Below are 18,910 nucleotides of genomic sequence, written 5' to 3'. Positions count from 1 at the left end.
TGAGTGCATCACTTATCAACTGAAGTTCTGGTCCCAACTGTAGCTGTAAGTCGAAGACTACCTGTATTTTACCCAGAGACAATTATTTTTATAACTTACCTGGCTGAACTGTAGTATCAGTTGGCACTGGCTTTTCTGTGATTGTAGCTGTGGTACTCCCTAAAAAAAAAATTGTATGTGATATAAAACAACAACAAAGTCAAAATCTATCCATTTATCATCTTATTATAAGCATTCATGCAAAATGAAACATCAAGGTCTGGTTATTTTTTTAAGAGATACTTTATTTGAAAAATATGCTATTTTGAGTAACCCGTTTCATTTTTTTCCCCAAACTGAATTTAAAATTGTTAGCTAAATTATTATTCCGTTGCAAAGGCTGCCAATATGGAGGCTTGATACAAAAGCCCTGAGTAAGAACAATTGGCACAAGAAAAGTTTGAAAGACTGGTGAGTTTGGTTTTGACTGGTTCTGTAAAGAGGTCTCTCTGATCCAATGTCTTTCTCTTTGTGTTGAAGAGAACATTTTAAGGTAGGTGGCAGACAGAATTCTTTCAACTACAGCAAATCATATCAGAAGTCAAATTAGTACTGTAACTGAGATTTATCCTTAAAGGCACAGTTTCAGTCTTCCAGATTATAGCCTGTAGTTAGATATATATGCTGGATTATTCCATGATTTTTAAAATCGTGGTTTACTGAGCAATCCATAGTGACCTGCTTCATTCATATCTATAAGACTAAACCACCCTATACAAAGCACAATGTTTGGGTTTACCTATCCCTTTGCATTTTTCAAAATGTGGGTTATGAGTTCCAGAGGGATGCGTATGAATGAGACATACAGTATGATAAAATACACATGCATGAAAATAATTCATTTTTTAAAACTGAAAATCTTTGAGATAGGCTAAAGAAGTGCAATTGCAATTATACAGATATTAGAAAACTAGGGATATGATTAATAGAATTATAATGATCCAAATTAAGGGAATACAGATACCAGAGGAACAATCTTTGTGAGTCCTGATTCCTTTGCAGGGTGCAAAATGCCTTGCAATAATGCTGTTGGGTAACTTTCAGATTTTAAGAATTTGACTATATATCAGTATGAACCAATCACATGACTCTGTGTTACCATTTGGGCATAAGGCCATAAGTTGAGGGTTTCTTCCTTGATCCTTTCTGGGTTGACCAATTCTCAATTTCTGGGGCATCAAACATCTGCTTAGGCTAAAAAAATGGATCTGGCCAGATGCTCCAGTGTCTCTGCTTAAAGGCTTTCCTGGCAAAAGGAAGGAATTAAAGCAGCAGAACACAGGGAGTTTGGCTTTTTCTCTCATCCCCCATGTCATATTTAGTCATAAAATGAGACCCCATTTCAACTTCATAGATTGGTTTGGTCCTGAGAATCAGGAGTGTGAGAATGCTTGTGTTCCAGTGCAAGAGGATACAGCAAGTGAAAATGTTTAGTTGAGGGTGACTGACACAGAGGGTCCTGTTTTTTTTCCTGGTACTAATGCCTTGCATAATAATGAGGCATAATAAGAAGGCAAAACCAATAGGAAGTTTGGAAAGTAGCTTGTTGCTACATAGTTCTTTTACACATCATATTTTGTTCCTTAATGAACTTGACCCATTAAGATTGGAGCTGAATAGTGTAGAATGCTTTGTAGTACAATCTGCAGACTTTGTGCGATCTTCTATCTGAAGTCTCTTGTGGAATGTTTTCAAGGAAAATGTCATAATATCCATCTCATGGAACTGAGAGAACGTTGAGAGCTTGATTAACTCTCATTACAGGTAGTCCTTGCTTAACAACCACAATTGGGACTGGAACTTTGATCGCTAAGCAATGTGGTTGTTAAATGAATCTGACCTGATTTTACGGCCATTTTTGTGATAGTCGTTAAGTGAACCATGTGGTTGTTAAGCAAATCACGTGGTTCTCCATTGATTTTGCTTGCTGGAAGCCGGTTGGGAAGGTTGAAAATGGTGATCATGTGACGGTGGGATGCTGTGATGGACATAAGCGCGAGGACTGGTTGAAAGCTGGGTTTTTAGTGCCATCGAAAGTCCAAACTGTTGCTAAACGAATGGTCGTTAAGCGAGGACTACCTCTACTTTTAAAAAAATTTAACTGTTTGCATAAGAAGGAAAGGAGCCTAAAATTGGTTGGGGTGGTGGTGGTTGGGAACCAGGTACCAGTGTGATGCTTAATAAGAATGCATTTGCTTTGGGCTACCTTCACCCCCAATTAATCATACACTTCAAGAGAAGATAAAACCTACCCCAAGCATATGAACATCTCTGCTACCTTCTTCTGAATATGGGTTGCCAGATTTTAGCAAAGTTGGAAGCTGTACTACCTTATAGGAAACAATAAATGTTGAACTTCCCAGCTCATAAGGAAGCAGTTGGGCAATAACCCATCACAGGATGAAAATGAAGTCACTTATTTGTAGGGATATTACCTTGGCTAACAGACAAGCCCTAACTAACAAACCAGATATAAAGTTCCATGGGATAAGAGAATTCCAAACAGCTTCATCAGCCAACCAAAGTGTGGCCTATAGAAGAAACAGATACCATCCTAGTCCTCTGATTTCTTTAGCTTATTTTAATTTGCTAATGCTTAGATGTGCTACATAGACTTAAATGTATCTATGAAGTGGGAAGAACAGTCTACCATTGAGTTCCAGTATAGGCAAAATATTAATGAAAGACAGTACTCCCCCTTCCCTGCCCGAATTGTAAAGTCTTTGCTAAATGGAATGTAGAAGAAATCTACCCCAGGTTATAAATAAACTGGATTTCAGCCAAGCTTGCATTAGCCTACTTAGCAATCCAGCTAAGACAGTTAAATTACAAGTGATTAGCATACTTCTGTATTAAAGGGTAGTTTCAGGGGGGGGAGGAAAATCTCTCTCTCTCTTTTGTTATTTACACATTGTGCTTTAAACAATAAGTCCCAGGATTTTCATTAGGGCTAAAGTTGTACTGCAATTGGTTAACATGTATTTTACAATTTAATAGTAATCCATTGTTCTTGTTTAATCAACTTCCTTCAACAAAATGAAATGGCACATACACACACACACGCATACAGTTTTGCTTTGGTAGATGTTCTGCTAAGGTACATAAATTCAACTATTTCTCTCGTTTCTCAAGCTATTTATCTATAATTTGTAATTGTTCACTCAGTCTTCCCTGTCAAATACATCCACCTTGCTCTTTGATACATTAATTTTCAGATACATATTCCTCACTGCATTATACATTGAAGCCACACTCTTCACACATCCATTACACAAGTAGCCAGCCACACCATAAGCAAACAACATTCATGTGTTAACATTTCTTCAATTACACTATCAATATCTGCTCTACCTTTTTCTAGCATCTTCAAAGCATCTATAAGTACAATGTATGGGTGAAGCCTAAAAGCTCATAACCACTTCTTCTATGAGTACCTTGTCCTTGTTTTTTTGTTGGACATCAACGTTTTAGCATTAATTCTACTCTTTGACACACTGCTATTCAATATTCCATAAATATCCCTAAAATACCCCTTCCAGCAATCTCTCATTTCATCTTCATTCCAAATAATTTTATCACTTTAGTTTTAAATCTGATTACTCTACTAGAGGCTCCTTGGCTTAGTCTCTTCACTCCCAACAAAATTTTTATTTCTACGAAATCTCTGCATTTTCTCTGCTTTGTCTAATCTTAATATGTCCTTGCTCTTTGTCTACATTTTTGAAACTATCTTTTCTTGTCTATACACATTATACAACATATTTCTCTCATCATTTTTTCAGCAATTATCTTATAAGCATTTCCGCCCCCCTCCACAGCCTCTTTCACTACATTATTCCTCCAAGCATCCATATTCATACTTCCTGTGTTTTTTAGATTTATGTCTGATCCTTTACCATATGTATGTCTGAATAGACTTAAGTTTAGACCATATATCTGAAACAAAGAATTTTTTTTTCTAAGCAGATATTTACCACATAGTCACCATTTTTATTTTTGGGTCTCCAAATAGCTCAATCATTTTATTTGTACTCTTTCACCTTGTTTCACCCTCTATTCAACTTGGCTAACAGAATAGTTTTTCCCCTGGCTCTCAGAATGTTTTTTCAGAATGTTGCATAGTTTTCCCCAATACCTATCTTGATTATTCCATTATAAATATTCATTGGCATCCACAACAACCCTGATGGCATCAATTCATATTTTCTAGCATACATTTTATCCCATTCATTCATAATTAAACCTGTACCATCACTTCCTTGCAACATTCACTAACCTTCCTAGTTTCATAGATGGGCCCATAGATATTGAATTTATCTGTCCATCATGGCTTTGTCAATCCAGGTTTTCACATAATGTCTTTTAGTAATATAGAGGAAACTTAGACTAAGTTACCAGGTTAAGTCATATCCATGCCACATGCCTCTTCTGTTAGTAACAGTACTGGTAGGTTTTGGAAAATTTTGGGCATAGCCCAAGCATGCTCACACTATTCTACACAAGCTAAGATTTTTCCTCTAGAGACTACCTTGTAAGCCAATATACTCTTGCCCACATCCCTCATATGAGGAAGTATTTGCAGTTTACTGATATATACTCAGGATACACATCTAATAAAGCAGATTTAAATCAAATTACTTAATGAAAAGAATTAAAAGGCAGACAAATATATTCAGTTAAAGTGTTCTAATTTACAGATACATCAGAACAAGTATACTTAAGCTATGAATTTTAAGTTCAACACCTTGTTGCTGATTTTCCATGCATATGTCATAATTCTTCTAATGAGTGATAAAGAGAAAACAAATATGGCATTGGGAAAATGATTTGTATGAAAACAGAGTTGCAATGGAATGTGGATGGTTTCTGCACCTGTCAAATGGAAGTCATCACCTGTTCCACTGTAGCAGTTGGCTTGGTCATCATCACACTCATCCACAGGGCTGGTATCAGCAGTGGTTGGCACTGAAGTAGGAACTGAAACAAAAATCCCAGCTTGATTCAGTTAAGATATACTCAAAGGCAGTTTTTTATGTGTTAGAATGCACACACATTAGCTGGGAATAATGAGAATTAAAGTCCCAGTACATAGAGAGGTATTGGATTGGGGAAGACTTGAGATGAAAATACTCAGAATTATTTAAAAAGAGTTAATAACAATAAGGATGCTTTTACTGAATTTTCTTTTTTATCTCCCTAGATTTCAGCTTGGACAACTTTTACCCTGTTATATGAGAAGGCAAAGGACAAGAAATAGGAAGAGGAAGAGGGATAATTTCTTTTGTGAAATTAAAAATCATGCTACTCTAAGAGATGCTTTTGTTCCTCACAACCTAACGCAAGGAAGAAAAGGTTATGGATTATACATTATATGGATTATATGAATTATACTTTCTTACCAATGTATAAAGGGCAAAAGTATGATTCTATCAAGTCCAGAATGTTATTTCAAGGTCCATACTTGATCAAAACTCCATCAGTAGAAGATGATGCAAATCAAATCCAAAGTCCCTGTTCCTGATCCATACTGATAGACTGTCATTTTAAGCCATATTAATACAAGTTATCTGGACAGATTTCAAAGTTGTATCCATATTTACAGATTCAGACAATAAAAACAATAAGACAGTCTGGAGAGGAAGCTCTGTTATATCTGCAGAGCTTTCCTCATGGAGCCATATTCTCCATTATTTTAGTGAGGGTTTTGTTTGAGGTTTTTTTTTTAAAGTATTCCTCATTGAAATGATGTTGTACTACCAATTAAATTAATATGGAAACCACTACAGGAGCAGGAGCTTCATGTGAAAAACAGGGAGAAATCTATCTGTACATGGAGCTTCTGAATCAGATCAGTTATAGATTACATGGACAAGCAGCTTATTTTTCTATATGAGCCTTGCCAAATTCAGATCTCTTGATATGGTGAACAACAGTGTTCATCTGTCTTAGTCAATGTGGGCAATTCACTGGGGAAGGCTGATCTCAGTGTTTTAATTTTGATTACATGTAGATCAGACCTCGTCAGGCTTATGCAAGGGAAAGGTATTTTTTGGGGGGGGGCGGTATTAGCCCCACCTTTGAACTCCACATATGCTTTAGAAAATTTTGGTCCCAAAATTTCCACTTCACTTTGCCAGTCAGGAAAGTCTGTATGTCTCTAATCCACAGATATAACAAAATATTAATTCTGTGGCTGAAAAAACCTCTGATTTTAAGAAAACCTAAATTTAAATATATAGGAGGTTATAATTAAAGGGATTCATTATATTGAAATGAGCCCCTCATTTCTTGATGTCTCCATTTCTCATTTTGTCAAACATAAATACTGTATATCAACAGTCAGTTTCAAGAAGAAGAAGAAGAAGAGGAGGAGGAGGAGGAGGAGGAGGAGGAGGAGGAGGAAGGTCTTTACATATTCCCCTCAACGTAATTTGTTGAGCTTTGTTAGCATGAAACAAAATCTCTAAAATGCTAGGTAAGGATAGGAAAAGCACAATTAAAAATTACACTAAATATTAAAGGCTAATGGAGGATCAATAGATCAATACCATAGGAAAGTAATTAATGAAACAGATTTATTATAGATTGTGCAATTACCTTCAATTTCACAGCCCAGCAGTTCCAACCTTAATCCCAATCCAGCATGGGTGGCTCTTTCTGGGTAAACACGGATGAATCTGGTTGTCAAAGGGTCAAAAGTGCGAAGTTCAGGAGTATCATAGTTGGTGTTGCCTTCAAAAATCTGCAGAGCATACATACAAAATTGTGCTGCTTAACGATCACAACAATAGGTTCATTTTTAGCCAGCTGGCAGTTTTTTTCATTTGCTTAGCAACTGAAGTGGTTTAACAGTAATCACAGTTCTGACTGTTTTATCAAAGTAGCCCATTTGTTTAGAAAATGGAAGAAAGAAAAGATAGTTGGAGTCTCTGAGAAGTTGCACGTCTTGTTTTCTAGAAATCTATCCATCAGGACCAGTAGGGAAGTCAACTGTTTTAATGGGATATCTTTTAAATGAGGCTTACATTTGGAATTTACATGGATGTCTTCAGGGAAGCATTTTTTCTAAATGTCTGTCACTGTTCAAGTAGTTACAAGGGAAATTTTCAAGACAGAACCTTCCAAGTCTCATACTCTTCAATTACCCAGAGGCTTACAGTTATATTGCAAGTGCGCAAATTAAACTTTAGAAACAGTAGCTGCTGCAAGATAACAGATGCCCACAAAGCTAACTCCAACAAAGCTAAACTGCTTGTTAATATGTGTACAGATATTTGCGAGGGTGCTTGGAAAATCAGTCAACTGGAGAAATATTTGATTGGACCTCATTAACTTTCTTTATATTAATAACCCAAATCTCAACCAGAACTTAATTATTCTGAAAGCCAGTCTTTTTAATTTTAAGTGACAACCTGCCCCTGGAAACATAGCTATTTAAAACCAGTCATATGGTAGATCCATACTTTCTCCTACCACAGAAAATGATGATGGATAATAAAGAATTTTTGAACTAGCACAAAATGTATTTTGTGTATGCTGTCACTGAAAAGATGAGAATAAAACTACTACATAATTCAAATGATTTTTATGAAAATGCCATAATTTGGAAATCAACCATATTCATCTTGCTTCATTCTTCTGACCTCTTATTAGCTCTGCTATGACTCGAGCTTGATTTATTTTTCATGTTAGCTCTATGGAAACCACTGAGAAATCCTTTCAAGGGAAAATTGCTTCATGGGAGGGCTATTGACAGGAACACTTCAACTAAATGTAGTATGTTTCTGACAGTAGCTAAAGTATAGAGAATCTTCACCCAATATATCTGATTTATATGCTAAATTATGCATTTAGTTTATACTTCTGTTGTATATGTTGACTAGCTTCTTTACTATGCTAATTTATTTTTGAGGATCCTTTTTTTTCAACTTGGAAATTAACTTCCAAATAGGAACCAGTGTTATTTGGTGAGACATGGAGGACAGTGCAAGTGATTTTCTTGATAGCAGGCACACAAATGAGTGGACTGAACTGTGTATCCATAGCAGAAAAACTGTCATGAGTACTGATGGCGAGCAGGAGGGGGCCTCTATCCAGGGCAGAAAACGCATGCATAGTACTGAGGAATCAAGCAGCCATTCAAAGAGACACAGATCAGACCCGCCTTAACTTTCGGGGTTTATCTGTCTGGGTTTTTCCCATGCTTCTTCAAATCCTAGTTTGTTAGGATTCTGTTTAATGTAGCAGTAATAAACACTAGAGACCTACTCCTCGTCTCAGCGTGATTTCTGACTGTTAGGACAAAACCTATTTCACTCTTCCCCCCTCCCCCATATATTAATATATGAAAAATATATACTGTTTTGGGTCATCAAACAGTGTACGGAGGCTGTGGTTCTTGTTTTGCTTGAGTGGACCAGAAACTGGAGAAAATGTGACCCACATTTGCAGTTCCTGTAGCTCCAGACCTCGATCCTAATCTGACTTCAAAGCCTTTGACCCCACAATAATGTAGCCACGGCTGAATCTATAGCAGAGGAATGCAAGATTGCGGAGTGAGCTCTCTAGAAGAAATAGCCGCCTTGGGAATCAGAATGTAGTAGAAGTGGAAGAGGCCAGTTATTTGAACTTCAAAGGAATGCCTCAGAAGTTGAAGGGTTTACTTGCCTTTTTTTTTTTTACTTCGCTTGCACTAGCATCTAGGTCAACCCCATTCAGATGTAGCATTGCATTTTTGGCTCTTGATTATGGACTGGATTTAGATTATTTGTTATCTAGCAACTCTATTTTATTTATTTATTTATCAGATTTATATCACCACTCATCCCCCCCCTAAAGGAGGGGCTCTGGGCAGTTTACAGTAAAAACAAAGTTAAAATTCAAACAATTATAAATACAAAATAGAATAAGAATAAAAATATGATAAAATCTAGATGGCTAAAACTTCAGTCCGTGAGTATAAGGGCTGTTCCAGGATTGTTCTAGGGTGCTAGCCATCCCCAGGAGTGGCTATTCCTGTTCCTGCTCCAGGCCTGCTGGCAAAACCAGATTTTTAATTTTTTATGGAAGTCCAGGAGTGAGGGGGCCTGTTTCACCTCTGGGGGAAGGAAGAAAACTCTATAGTACTGATTTGGGCACCTAACTATTCTTTCTCTCTCTTTCTTCCTGAGAACGTGAGGAACACATTAATTGTGCTATTCATTAAGTCTACTTGGAGTTTATGGATGCCAAAACTGCCAAATTCTGTTCTAAAGAATGGTTCATTCATATACATAGATATCTCTTCAGTGTTCTATGCCTGGTATTTATTAATAGAGTATAAATCATATACTTTATAACAGCATATCAATATATTTTCTGCTTATGAACTATATAGGCATGCATATAGGAAGTATGTTCTTGAATTAGGTAGCATTATCCTATGCATGTTTATCCAGAAGTAAATCCTATTGTGCTCAAATATATAGGGTTTCCTGCTTTAGAAACTCCAATCTAAAAAAGACAATATATTGAAAGCATTCAGTAAATACATCTAATGGAAGAGAATTCATTTATATCCCTAAAAAAATGTAGTTATCATGAATTATTTTATAGTGAAATTCCAATGTCAAATATCATAAAAGCACACACACCCTCCCATGAGAAAAGTTTGGTATAGTGGTGAAGGTTTTGGACAAAGAGCGGGAGATACAAGTTCCAGTCTACCCTCAGCCACAGAAGCTCACTGGATGCAGGCCTTCAGGGTAGACCAGGCTAGGAAACCAGTCATGCTTGCTATTACTACTTTTATCCTAAAGTTAGAGTAACAGAATCTTGCAAGTCTGAATGTGGTCCCCCCACTTTTGTCTTCATGAAAACTAGGGAGGATTTTTTCTGAGATGCTTTCTCAGTTCTGGCTCGGACTCAGATTTCTTTTATCTGGCCATTGTCTTGGTAGTGGCTGTTCTTCCTGTTCCTCAAGGTTATCCCTTCTTCCCATTACACTGGATGACTCTGAACCAGTTAGCCTAACCTATCCCACAGATGGACGGTCGTAAGGAAAAATAACAGGATGGAGTTTTCTGTATGTTACCTTGAGTTCCTAACAAAAGGAGTGATGGGAATAAAAATAAATAAATTCTATAAAAAGAAAGGCTATTTACCATGTAGGTACCAGCCCTTGTAACTTACCAATCAATTGTAACAAATCCATCCTTAATTATTGTTTAGATAGTAATATATAATAATGAAAACTTTTCTATAGGTGGTTTCATAACGACACTACTGACACACGGACATAGAATTCAATAGAAATTTAATGGCCCCTTGAATCCTAATTATACCGAATCATTGTGTAGTCTAAACCTATCCATGATTTAATTATGACTGTTCATTCAAATACATCATTCATTTCAGATGAGAGAAAAGGAGATGTTATTTCATCAACTATCAGGCTGATTGGATTGTGGCAGAGAAACATCAGGATTTGCATTTTCCAACAGGAAATTTTTTTTTATAGCACATCAGATGATTCATTCCCTACGAATACCTGGTCGCATCCAAATCTTTTGGACTGTAACTTCCATAGACTCGTGACATTGGTCATGTTAATGCTGATGGGAGTTGAACCTCAAGATAGATTGTCTGCCTCTAGTTTACTCTGATTAATTGTGATTCTGCAAATAAATTTTACAATTTCAATTCTTCTATTTGAACTCCCATTTAACTGGACATGCCAAGAAACTAGGACCTTTTGAAAATAATTTAGATTATGCCCATCCACAAAACAAAATAGGTTCTTGAGAGAGCCCAAAATAGTGAATTTGATTACCAATAGTGGTTCCAGGTTATCAGAGACAGGAGTCATTTGTATCAATAATAGTGCTAGGAGAAATGAATCACCAAATGAATAGTAGGGGTCAGAAAGTAAAACCAGATTCATATCCATAGAGAGAACAAAAAGAAAACTGGGGAAAAAACCAAGCTAATTATAACTCATCCAGAGCAGTTTTCTTCAAACCTTCAGATGTCAGATGTGTGGACTTAAAATTCATATAATCCTCACCCAGTTGGTCCTAGATAGAGAGACTGGACCATATATTTAAGTGCCATAGGGACTGTGAAGATTAATCACTATTTTTGTTACAGGAGTAGCACAATCTTCATTGGGGTCTCTCTTGATGAAATGTCTGTTTAAGAATTCAAAACGCAATTCTTTTCAGTTATTGAGATCTTTTTCCATTCACCGTTTGGTCACAGACATTAAAATGCAGAAGGATGTCTCCAATGGAGGGAAGTATCATAATTAAGCAGGAGAAAGGACAGAAGCAGCAGATTAGGGTTGAGTATTCTTTGAAGCATTCTGGATGAGTTTGTCTGCTTTTGAAATTTAACAGCAGCTTGCTGTTTGGGTGGTGGAAGCTACTCTAGAGAAAGGAAGCTCTGGAATGCATCAAGGCCATAATTATACATAAATTATCGCTTTCACTGTTGGTTCTCATCATGTGCTTCTGGCTGAAATGACAGAAAACAACTGTGTGTGCTCTTACTTCTATGTATCTTTGTACAAGATCAGGGCTGAAAACAAAGAATCAGTACAAACAGAAAGACTGTCCTTTCTTAGATGAATATGCTGTGTCTGATAGTTGGGTCCCAGTGTTCTCTATTATCTTTTTAGAAGACCTTGGGAAACATCTCCAATACAACCAATAAATCAGATGGTACTTTAATAAGGTGGCTACCAACCAAATCCGGCTTTTAAAAAATGAAACAGAATTTCTCTAATTTGCATCAATAACTGTACATGAGGCGATTTTCTTGGGATTCCAGCTAGGAAGGGAAAGGCTAAACCTTTCATCATTACAGGCAATATTCCCAAGGAAAATTGCTTTCCCATTTCCTTACCAATACCTCTTATTTAATATGGTTATAATTGCAGATATGACTCATATTACCTAAGCCACATCTGGTTTACCCTGATGTGATCAACTTCAGAAGTTCTATCCTTCCTAGTCTGTAGAATTAGCTATCTTACAGTATGGGATGCCTTCTTGAAGGAACAGGGCACCTCCCCATCATCACTATTTCCACTTCCAAAGAGCTGAAAGCTAAACTCAGATCATCTTTATTTCTGTAACATCAAAAGGCTGAGAACAGGGAGGGAACATATTGAGCCAAGAAGCGTTCCACCTGCCAATCAGTAGGAAAGTGTAAAAAAATAAATAAATCACAATGCCAGTTGCATACATTCCCTCACCCTCACTCCTCCAAAAAAGAGAAATAGAATACTTTGGCAGATCTCCTACTTTTTTTAGGTTATGTTGTATGCAGAGTTGCTATGAAGGGAAGCTTAATGGGTGCAAAGCTACCTTTCTTCCTACATTTAAGTCTCCTGCAAGGTGTGATAGTGAAATTATATCATGTTGATACTTTTTCAAGTAGACACTTTCCCCAATATCTGTAGTCATGTTTCTGTGATAGCTGGAATGGATGAAGTGCCCACAGTATGGCTTCATCCTTGGTTTCTTTCCAGAAGGCATTTAAAATCCACCCTAATCACCCTATGGATAGTGTTTGGTGTGTCTGATGATGGTTTTCAATATATTGAAATATGTACAGAAAAAAGCAAAAATCATTAAATAAATGTAGCAGTACAGCTGATTACTGCAGCAATATAAATGGGTAAAAATCTTATCATATGGTGCTTTCCACCTAAGCATGTATTGAGTAAACTCTGTTTCATTTCAGAAAGAGATTTGCTTTTAATGTATTCTTTTAATCAGTGTAGTTAGCATTACATACAGCAAACCTTAATTAATATTTTAAAAATGCCTAAGTCCTGTTTTAAATTCTCCGTTTTCTAATATCCCAGGATTTTATCCAATTTCCCCATAGAAGGAACATTTTTAAATATTCTGAATATTTATTAGGATTATGCAGGTTATAAAACTTTTTTTCAAAAAAGTACTGATTTTGGAAGCTCGCTTTTCTAAGAAATAAAGATTCTGAATGGACATAATATGTCTGCCAGCATTTGTTTTGTCAAGACTGCTAATTTTGACAGTGAGAGCAAATGCTCTGAATTTAATGCCAATTAGCTCAAGGTATGTCACAGCAAAAACATACAGTGCTATTTTTTTCTGCTACATTTTAGAGGACTATGTCAAGACAACCTGCATTATTAACAAAAAACAATTGGCTAGATCTCATTGCTGGATGTATTTGTTGTTCATACTTTAGGATGAGCCCTCTACTTTCAGGATCAAGGCCCTTTGAAAATAGATCCATGTTTGTCTTTCTTCCTATAGAAATTAAGTAGATACAATTTTAGAACAGACCAAGGATCTGGAATCTAGCAAGTTGCTTTCTATTGTGCCTACTCAATCCAGTTCTTGTGATATTGCCTAGCTCTGGCTCATCAGGATTTTTTTCAGCTCCATATGAAGACAAAGAGGATATTTTGCATGTACAGAAAGTACTCTACCTATGAGCTATACAGTACATATATCACACTGACAGTGCACGACAGCTAAGCAGGATCAGATTGGGTTAGTACTTGGATGGGACACCACCAAATGGTCTCAGTGCCTTAGACTACATTACAAAGTAAAAAAAACAAACCCTACAAGGTGGCCGTGGCTAACCATATCCACAGTGGGACAAAGAAAATATTTGGACACATCCTTGTAGCTGCCAAAAATTAAGCTTGAGTCAATGGAGTCTTTATATAAGTTACGATAAAAGCATTTGAATTAACCATTTTTTTGTTCAGCTGAAGGACAAGGCAACAGCTAGGCTGCTGTTTAATTCAGGACAGAAGTTTGCTATGTATAAGCTACCTTATACTAAATCAGACTCTTCATTTAAACAATATTTTCTACATTAACTGCAGCAGCTCTGTAGCATTTCAAATACTGTAGAGGTCTAGCATACCACCTGTTATTTCTAACTGGAGATACCAGAATTGGGCCTTCAGCATGCAGATCATGCATCTGGAGGTAAATAACTCCTACTATGCTCTTCATCATGCATGATTACAAATTTACCTTGGCCTTCTTTTTGCTGGCATCCATAATCCATTTCCAGTCTGATCCGTTATAGCTGTATCCAATCTTAAATTTTCTCATGAAGACCTTGTTTTCTCTGTGTTTACCTCCCTGGACAATTATGCCCCGGACTATCTTTTCTTCACCAAGGTCTACTTGAAGCCACTCTTTTGTATATGTGTGACCAATGGGGGATGGCAGTGCCCACCCTACACGACTTGTTATAAGACGAACATTTTCTGGAATCCAGTTCCGATCCAGTTCATTTGATGCCGTGATCTGAGAGTCAGCGATGAGTCCAGACACCATGCCCAGCATGCCAGAGCAAGGATAATCTAAACAAAAGCAAAAAGAAAGAATATGCGTGATTGTGTCTGTACATCCCTACACACACTCTCATGCACAGCACTTCTAAATAGTTTTATTGCTCACTTTATTGTTTTTATCATTCTTTTTATCAGCTTTGTAACTGTCATCTGCAGAGAAGTGTATTATTGAGTGAATTAAAATAGAATAAATAGCTAATAAAACACTTTTGAGAACCTTGCGTAACAGGCCAGTGGATTGGATTAGTAGTCTTAGCTTATGCTTTTTCTTGATTGATTTGGACTGAGCCAAAGCATTCTTCTTCATTTTTCAATCACTCTCATTCAATTTGATGGAAAAAATAAGGGAAGGTTCATATTGTAAGCCGAGAGCAGCAAAGAGGGCTACAGAGTAATGGAGAAGTGGGCAGCAGAAACAATAGTACTGATAAAACAACAGCAATAAAATCTTTGGCCAGTTTACAATGATGCTGTCGACTCAAAAGTATCACCAGAACAAATTCAAAGGTAATCCCAAAGCATTCTGAAAATGCTGAAAGGGAACGGGGGAGGAGAGGAAAACTCTTTCACAACGGGAGTTTCTTTAGTTGGTAGAATATTTTCAGGAAATTGGAAGGTAGAATTCCTCTGTATTAATAAAGGTATTTGATATGGGGATTTTTCCTAGCTTGAGTTTTTCCCAGCTAACTGCATTGTGTTAAAGTTTTGATTATGTTGTTTGATAAAAATAGATTATGTCATCTCTAGCCCTTAATGCATATTCATCCATCCATTCTTCCCTTCCTGTTATTTTCCTTTCTAATCAATGCTGTTTCTTTTGGATGACAGAAACACTGGAAAATACACTTGCAACAGTTTTGAAATATGCAATTAATCTGATTAATGAAATAGCTTAGTTTAATGGATTTTATTTTAGTTAGAACTAACCTCCTAATAAATTTTTCTTTTAATTAATCTGTGTGCCTGTTCCTTGCTTCTAAAATACCCTCTATCTGAATAATGCAATGTGAGTGCACATATCATTCTAACGGATGATATGGCAAGTAAAAAGCCTACATCTCTGCATTCATGCAGGCACAAGGGAATGTATGGCCATCCATACGCAAGAGAATCTTCTTTGTTTCTTGTTGTCCATATAACTGAATGGGAAGATCTTACCAGAAGGAGGGCTCTAGATGATTGGTGGACTAGCACAAACATTTCTAATGATTTTTATTAGTCTTCTGTATGCATTGTCTCTATAGCCTTGGACTGTTTGATTTGGGAAGAAATCAGTCACTAAATTACATATCCTAATCTTATCCAAGACAGGATAAGTGATGGGTTCTGCCTAATATTAACTTTTCCCTTATGAAAATGGCTAAATGTTGAGATGCTGGAGTGGGCTATACATTGTTCGGGTGTGTACAGATGTATGGTATACATTATTTTGATGTCTGCATTTCCTAATTCACAAAGATAGTGATTGGTTTCACAGGCTACTCATGAACTGACCTTCATGGAATGCATTACTGTAATGCAGGGTTTCTCAGCCAGGGTTCCATGGAACCCTACGATTCCATGAGAGGTCACTAGGGGTTCCCTGGGAGATCATGATTTATTTAAAAAATTATTTCAAATTTGGGCAACTTCACATTAAAGAGTAAGTTTCATTCTTTATTTTTAGTTTAAGAACACTTAATGCATATATACAGGCCTACACATGAAATGAATATGATTTTTGTAACTTCTGGGCAATATTTGAGTCTGAATGTGCAGGTACTCTCCGAGGCCTGAAAAATATTTCAACGGATCCTCTAGGGTCAAAACGTTGAGAAAGGCTGCTGTAATGAATTACATAGATTTCATAAGAAGCTAGACTAATACTAAGGTTGCAGGTATACTATCTAATCTGCACAAATTCAGAAGAACCCTAGATGGCAGCAGAGTTAGCCTTTTTTGTTAGCTGTTTACTCCATCTAGTGGCTGCTCAGTTTTTGCAGCCCAGATATGCTAGTCTTACTCAGTGTGTGTGTGTGCCTTCGAGTCAGTGTTGACTCCTGGTAACTGCCTGGACAAGTTCCTGCAGTTTTCTTGGCAAGATTTTGGAAATGGTTTGCCATTGCTTCCTTCCTAGGGCTGAGATGGCATGACTGGCCCAAGGTCACCCGCTGGCTTCATGCCTAAGGCAGGACTAGAACTCACCATCTCTGGGTTTCTAACCTGGTGCCTTAATCACTACACCAAACTGGCTCTCACTACACAACTTAAACACGCCCATTATATAGTCCACACCCTTGTAAAATACGCTATGAATACCTATACATTATACATGAAACAGTTCTGTTTTAAAATTTTTCATAGTGCTAACAAGCACGCTAACATTTTAAGGTGGTTGGAACTCAAAGACAATGACTTATTTGGACATATGAAATAGAAAATCACACTAACAATTTGCTGCCTTTTTATGATACCAGAAATTATTTGCAGTCCTGGAAATATGTAATGACAATGTTACTTTTAAAACAAGAGAAGAAAGTAAACTCTTCATAGCCCTTACCAGTAATTTTACAGCCGTAAATTTCAAATCTCAGTGATATCCCAGTTTCCCAGTTTACAGGCTTGATTCGAACAAAACGTGTCAGAACTGGCTTGGGAAAGGATCTATAAACAACCTCAGTTGGGTTGGTGTTCCCCATGAATAGCTATAGAAAGGGAAAACATTTAAGAGATGTCTCAAATACGTTTGGAATGTGTTTGATTACTTGTAAAAAAGTAACTAATATATGACTCATATTGCAAAAAAAGAAATAGTAAGTTTTCTTAACTATAAGAGTAATAATTATAAACCCAAAGATGAACACATATCTCACAGAAGAAAAGGATAATCCAAAGTAAATACAGGATACTGAATTCCTGCACTTCCATGTGGTAATTGATAATTGACAATTTTTACCTAGATAAAGTTAAACCATATGGAACTATAGAATGACTGGCATTAAGACTGTGTCTACTGCTAAGGACACCAATTTTGACTCATTGAAAATGTTTCCTTATGGATAATTCCAATTTATAGTACAGGTAGTCCTCACTTAATGACCATTCATTTAGTGATGGTTCAGACTTATGACGGTGCTGAAAAGAATGACTTACAACCAGTGCTCACACTTGCAACCGTCACAGTGTCCTTGTGGTCATGTGATCTGGATTTGGCTGCTTGGCAACCAGTTCATATTTATGACCATTGCAGCATCCTGTAGTCACATGATCACCATTTTTGACTTTCCCAGCAGCCTTCTGGCAAGCAAAATCAATGGGGAACTGTGTGATTTGCTTAACAACCACAAGGGTAGCTTAACGACAGTGGTGATTTGCTTAATGACTGCTCCAAAAAGGTTGCAAAATCAGGTCAGATTCGCTTAATGATCGCTTTGCTTAGCAACCAAAATTCTGGTCTCAATTGTGGTCATTAAGCGAGGACTACCTGTATAATCTAAATATTAATTCTATTTTTCTATGTCTCTCTACTTCTTAATATTTTTTTCATGAAGCTAGACAATCAAGAAAGGCATTCAAAGACTGATAACATCTGTTCTGGCCTGTTAAGAAAGTTCTATTATAATAGCCAAAACATATTTAGGCTGCAAAAATCCAGATGACTACTAGATGGAAGCAAAGAGATACAGAAAATTATTTGCTGTTGTCTGGATTTTTACAGCCCTGAGATGAATATGTCTATAAGAAAATCAAATTCTCCATTGACTGAGTTCAAGGAAGGTGACTAATTTCCTTTTTCATTAGACAATGCAAACCCCAACTTCCTGATGTTAGGCATTTTTCTGTTTATGGGCAGTAATATCTTAAATCTTTCCCAAACTTTCTTGCTTTGAATTTTCTTCACAGCAGAACAATAATAGAGGAAGTTGGCCGTATCATTTAAACCTGTGAATTTAACCACACCATGCAGTAGCCGAAATGCAATCAGTTGTATTACTGAGTTTAGCTGCTGTTTATGCATTATAAATGGGTTTTAATTGTTCAATTGTTTCGACTTTCTTGGGACTGGACAGCTAGAAATATTTCTGTCTCCATTTTGGGACAATTAAAACATTATTGTTTTATTTTGTGTCTGATCTCCCCCTTCCCCTTGTCTTGCTAAAAATTGCTCTTTCTCTGTTTTTAATGGGAAGGAAGTAGCAATGGAAGATCAGCAGGAATCTCTTGAAAACATTAACTGTATTTAGTACCAACCATCTGTTTAACTTATTAATATTAATTGCACAGGAAAGTTAGGCCAAGGCCTGTGGTAAAGTTTGGCTGCCTTTCAGACAAACAGGATGAAACAGCCAAGTGGTTATCTATTATCCATGATAAAGGAAGTGCAGCAGAAGTACAAAGGTTGGTTTGTGTAAGACTTTTAAGAATTTTCCAAACATAAATAAGGGATATTTGGGGAAAGTGTACGAGGCTTTGACTGCTAAATATTATGGTACCTATATCAAACTGAGGAAAAGATAACCATCTGATCCAGTCTTCCAATGC

General features: G+C 36.7%; 1 protein-coding gene across 1 annotated transcript in view; it reads right to left on the bottom strand.

Annotated features, from left to right (window-relative positions):
* NRP1 (neuropilin 1) overlaps positions 1-18,910 on the bottom strand; it is a 137,029-nt gene that overhangs the window by 20,443 nt on the left and 97,676 nt on the right. Inside the window, 5 exon segments of the mRNA XM_063303449.1 lie at positions 100-159; positions 4,912-5,016; positions 6,637-6,781; positions 14,064-14,398; positions 16,929-17,073. Coding sequence (XP_063159519.1) covers positions 100-159; positions 4,912-5,016; positions 6,637-6,781; positions 14,064-14,398; positions 16,929-17,073 — 790 coding nt within the window.

Source organism: Candoia aspera, chromosome 4, assembly GCF_035149785.1.
Source record: "Candoia aspera isolate rCanAsp1 chromosome 4, rCanAsp1.hap2, whole genome shotgun sequence".
NCBI lineage: Eukaryota > Metazoa > Chordata > Lepidosauria > Squamata > Boidae > Candoia > Candoia aspera.
The sequence above is the reverse complement of the archived record's forward strand: the minus strand, read 5'-3'. Positions and strand labels throughout refer to the sequence as shown.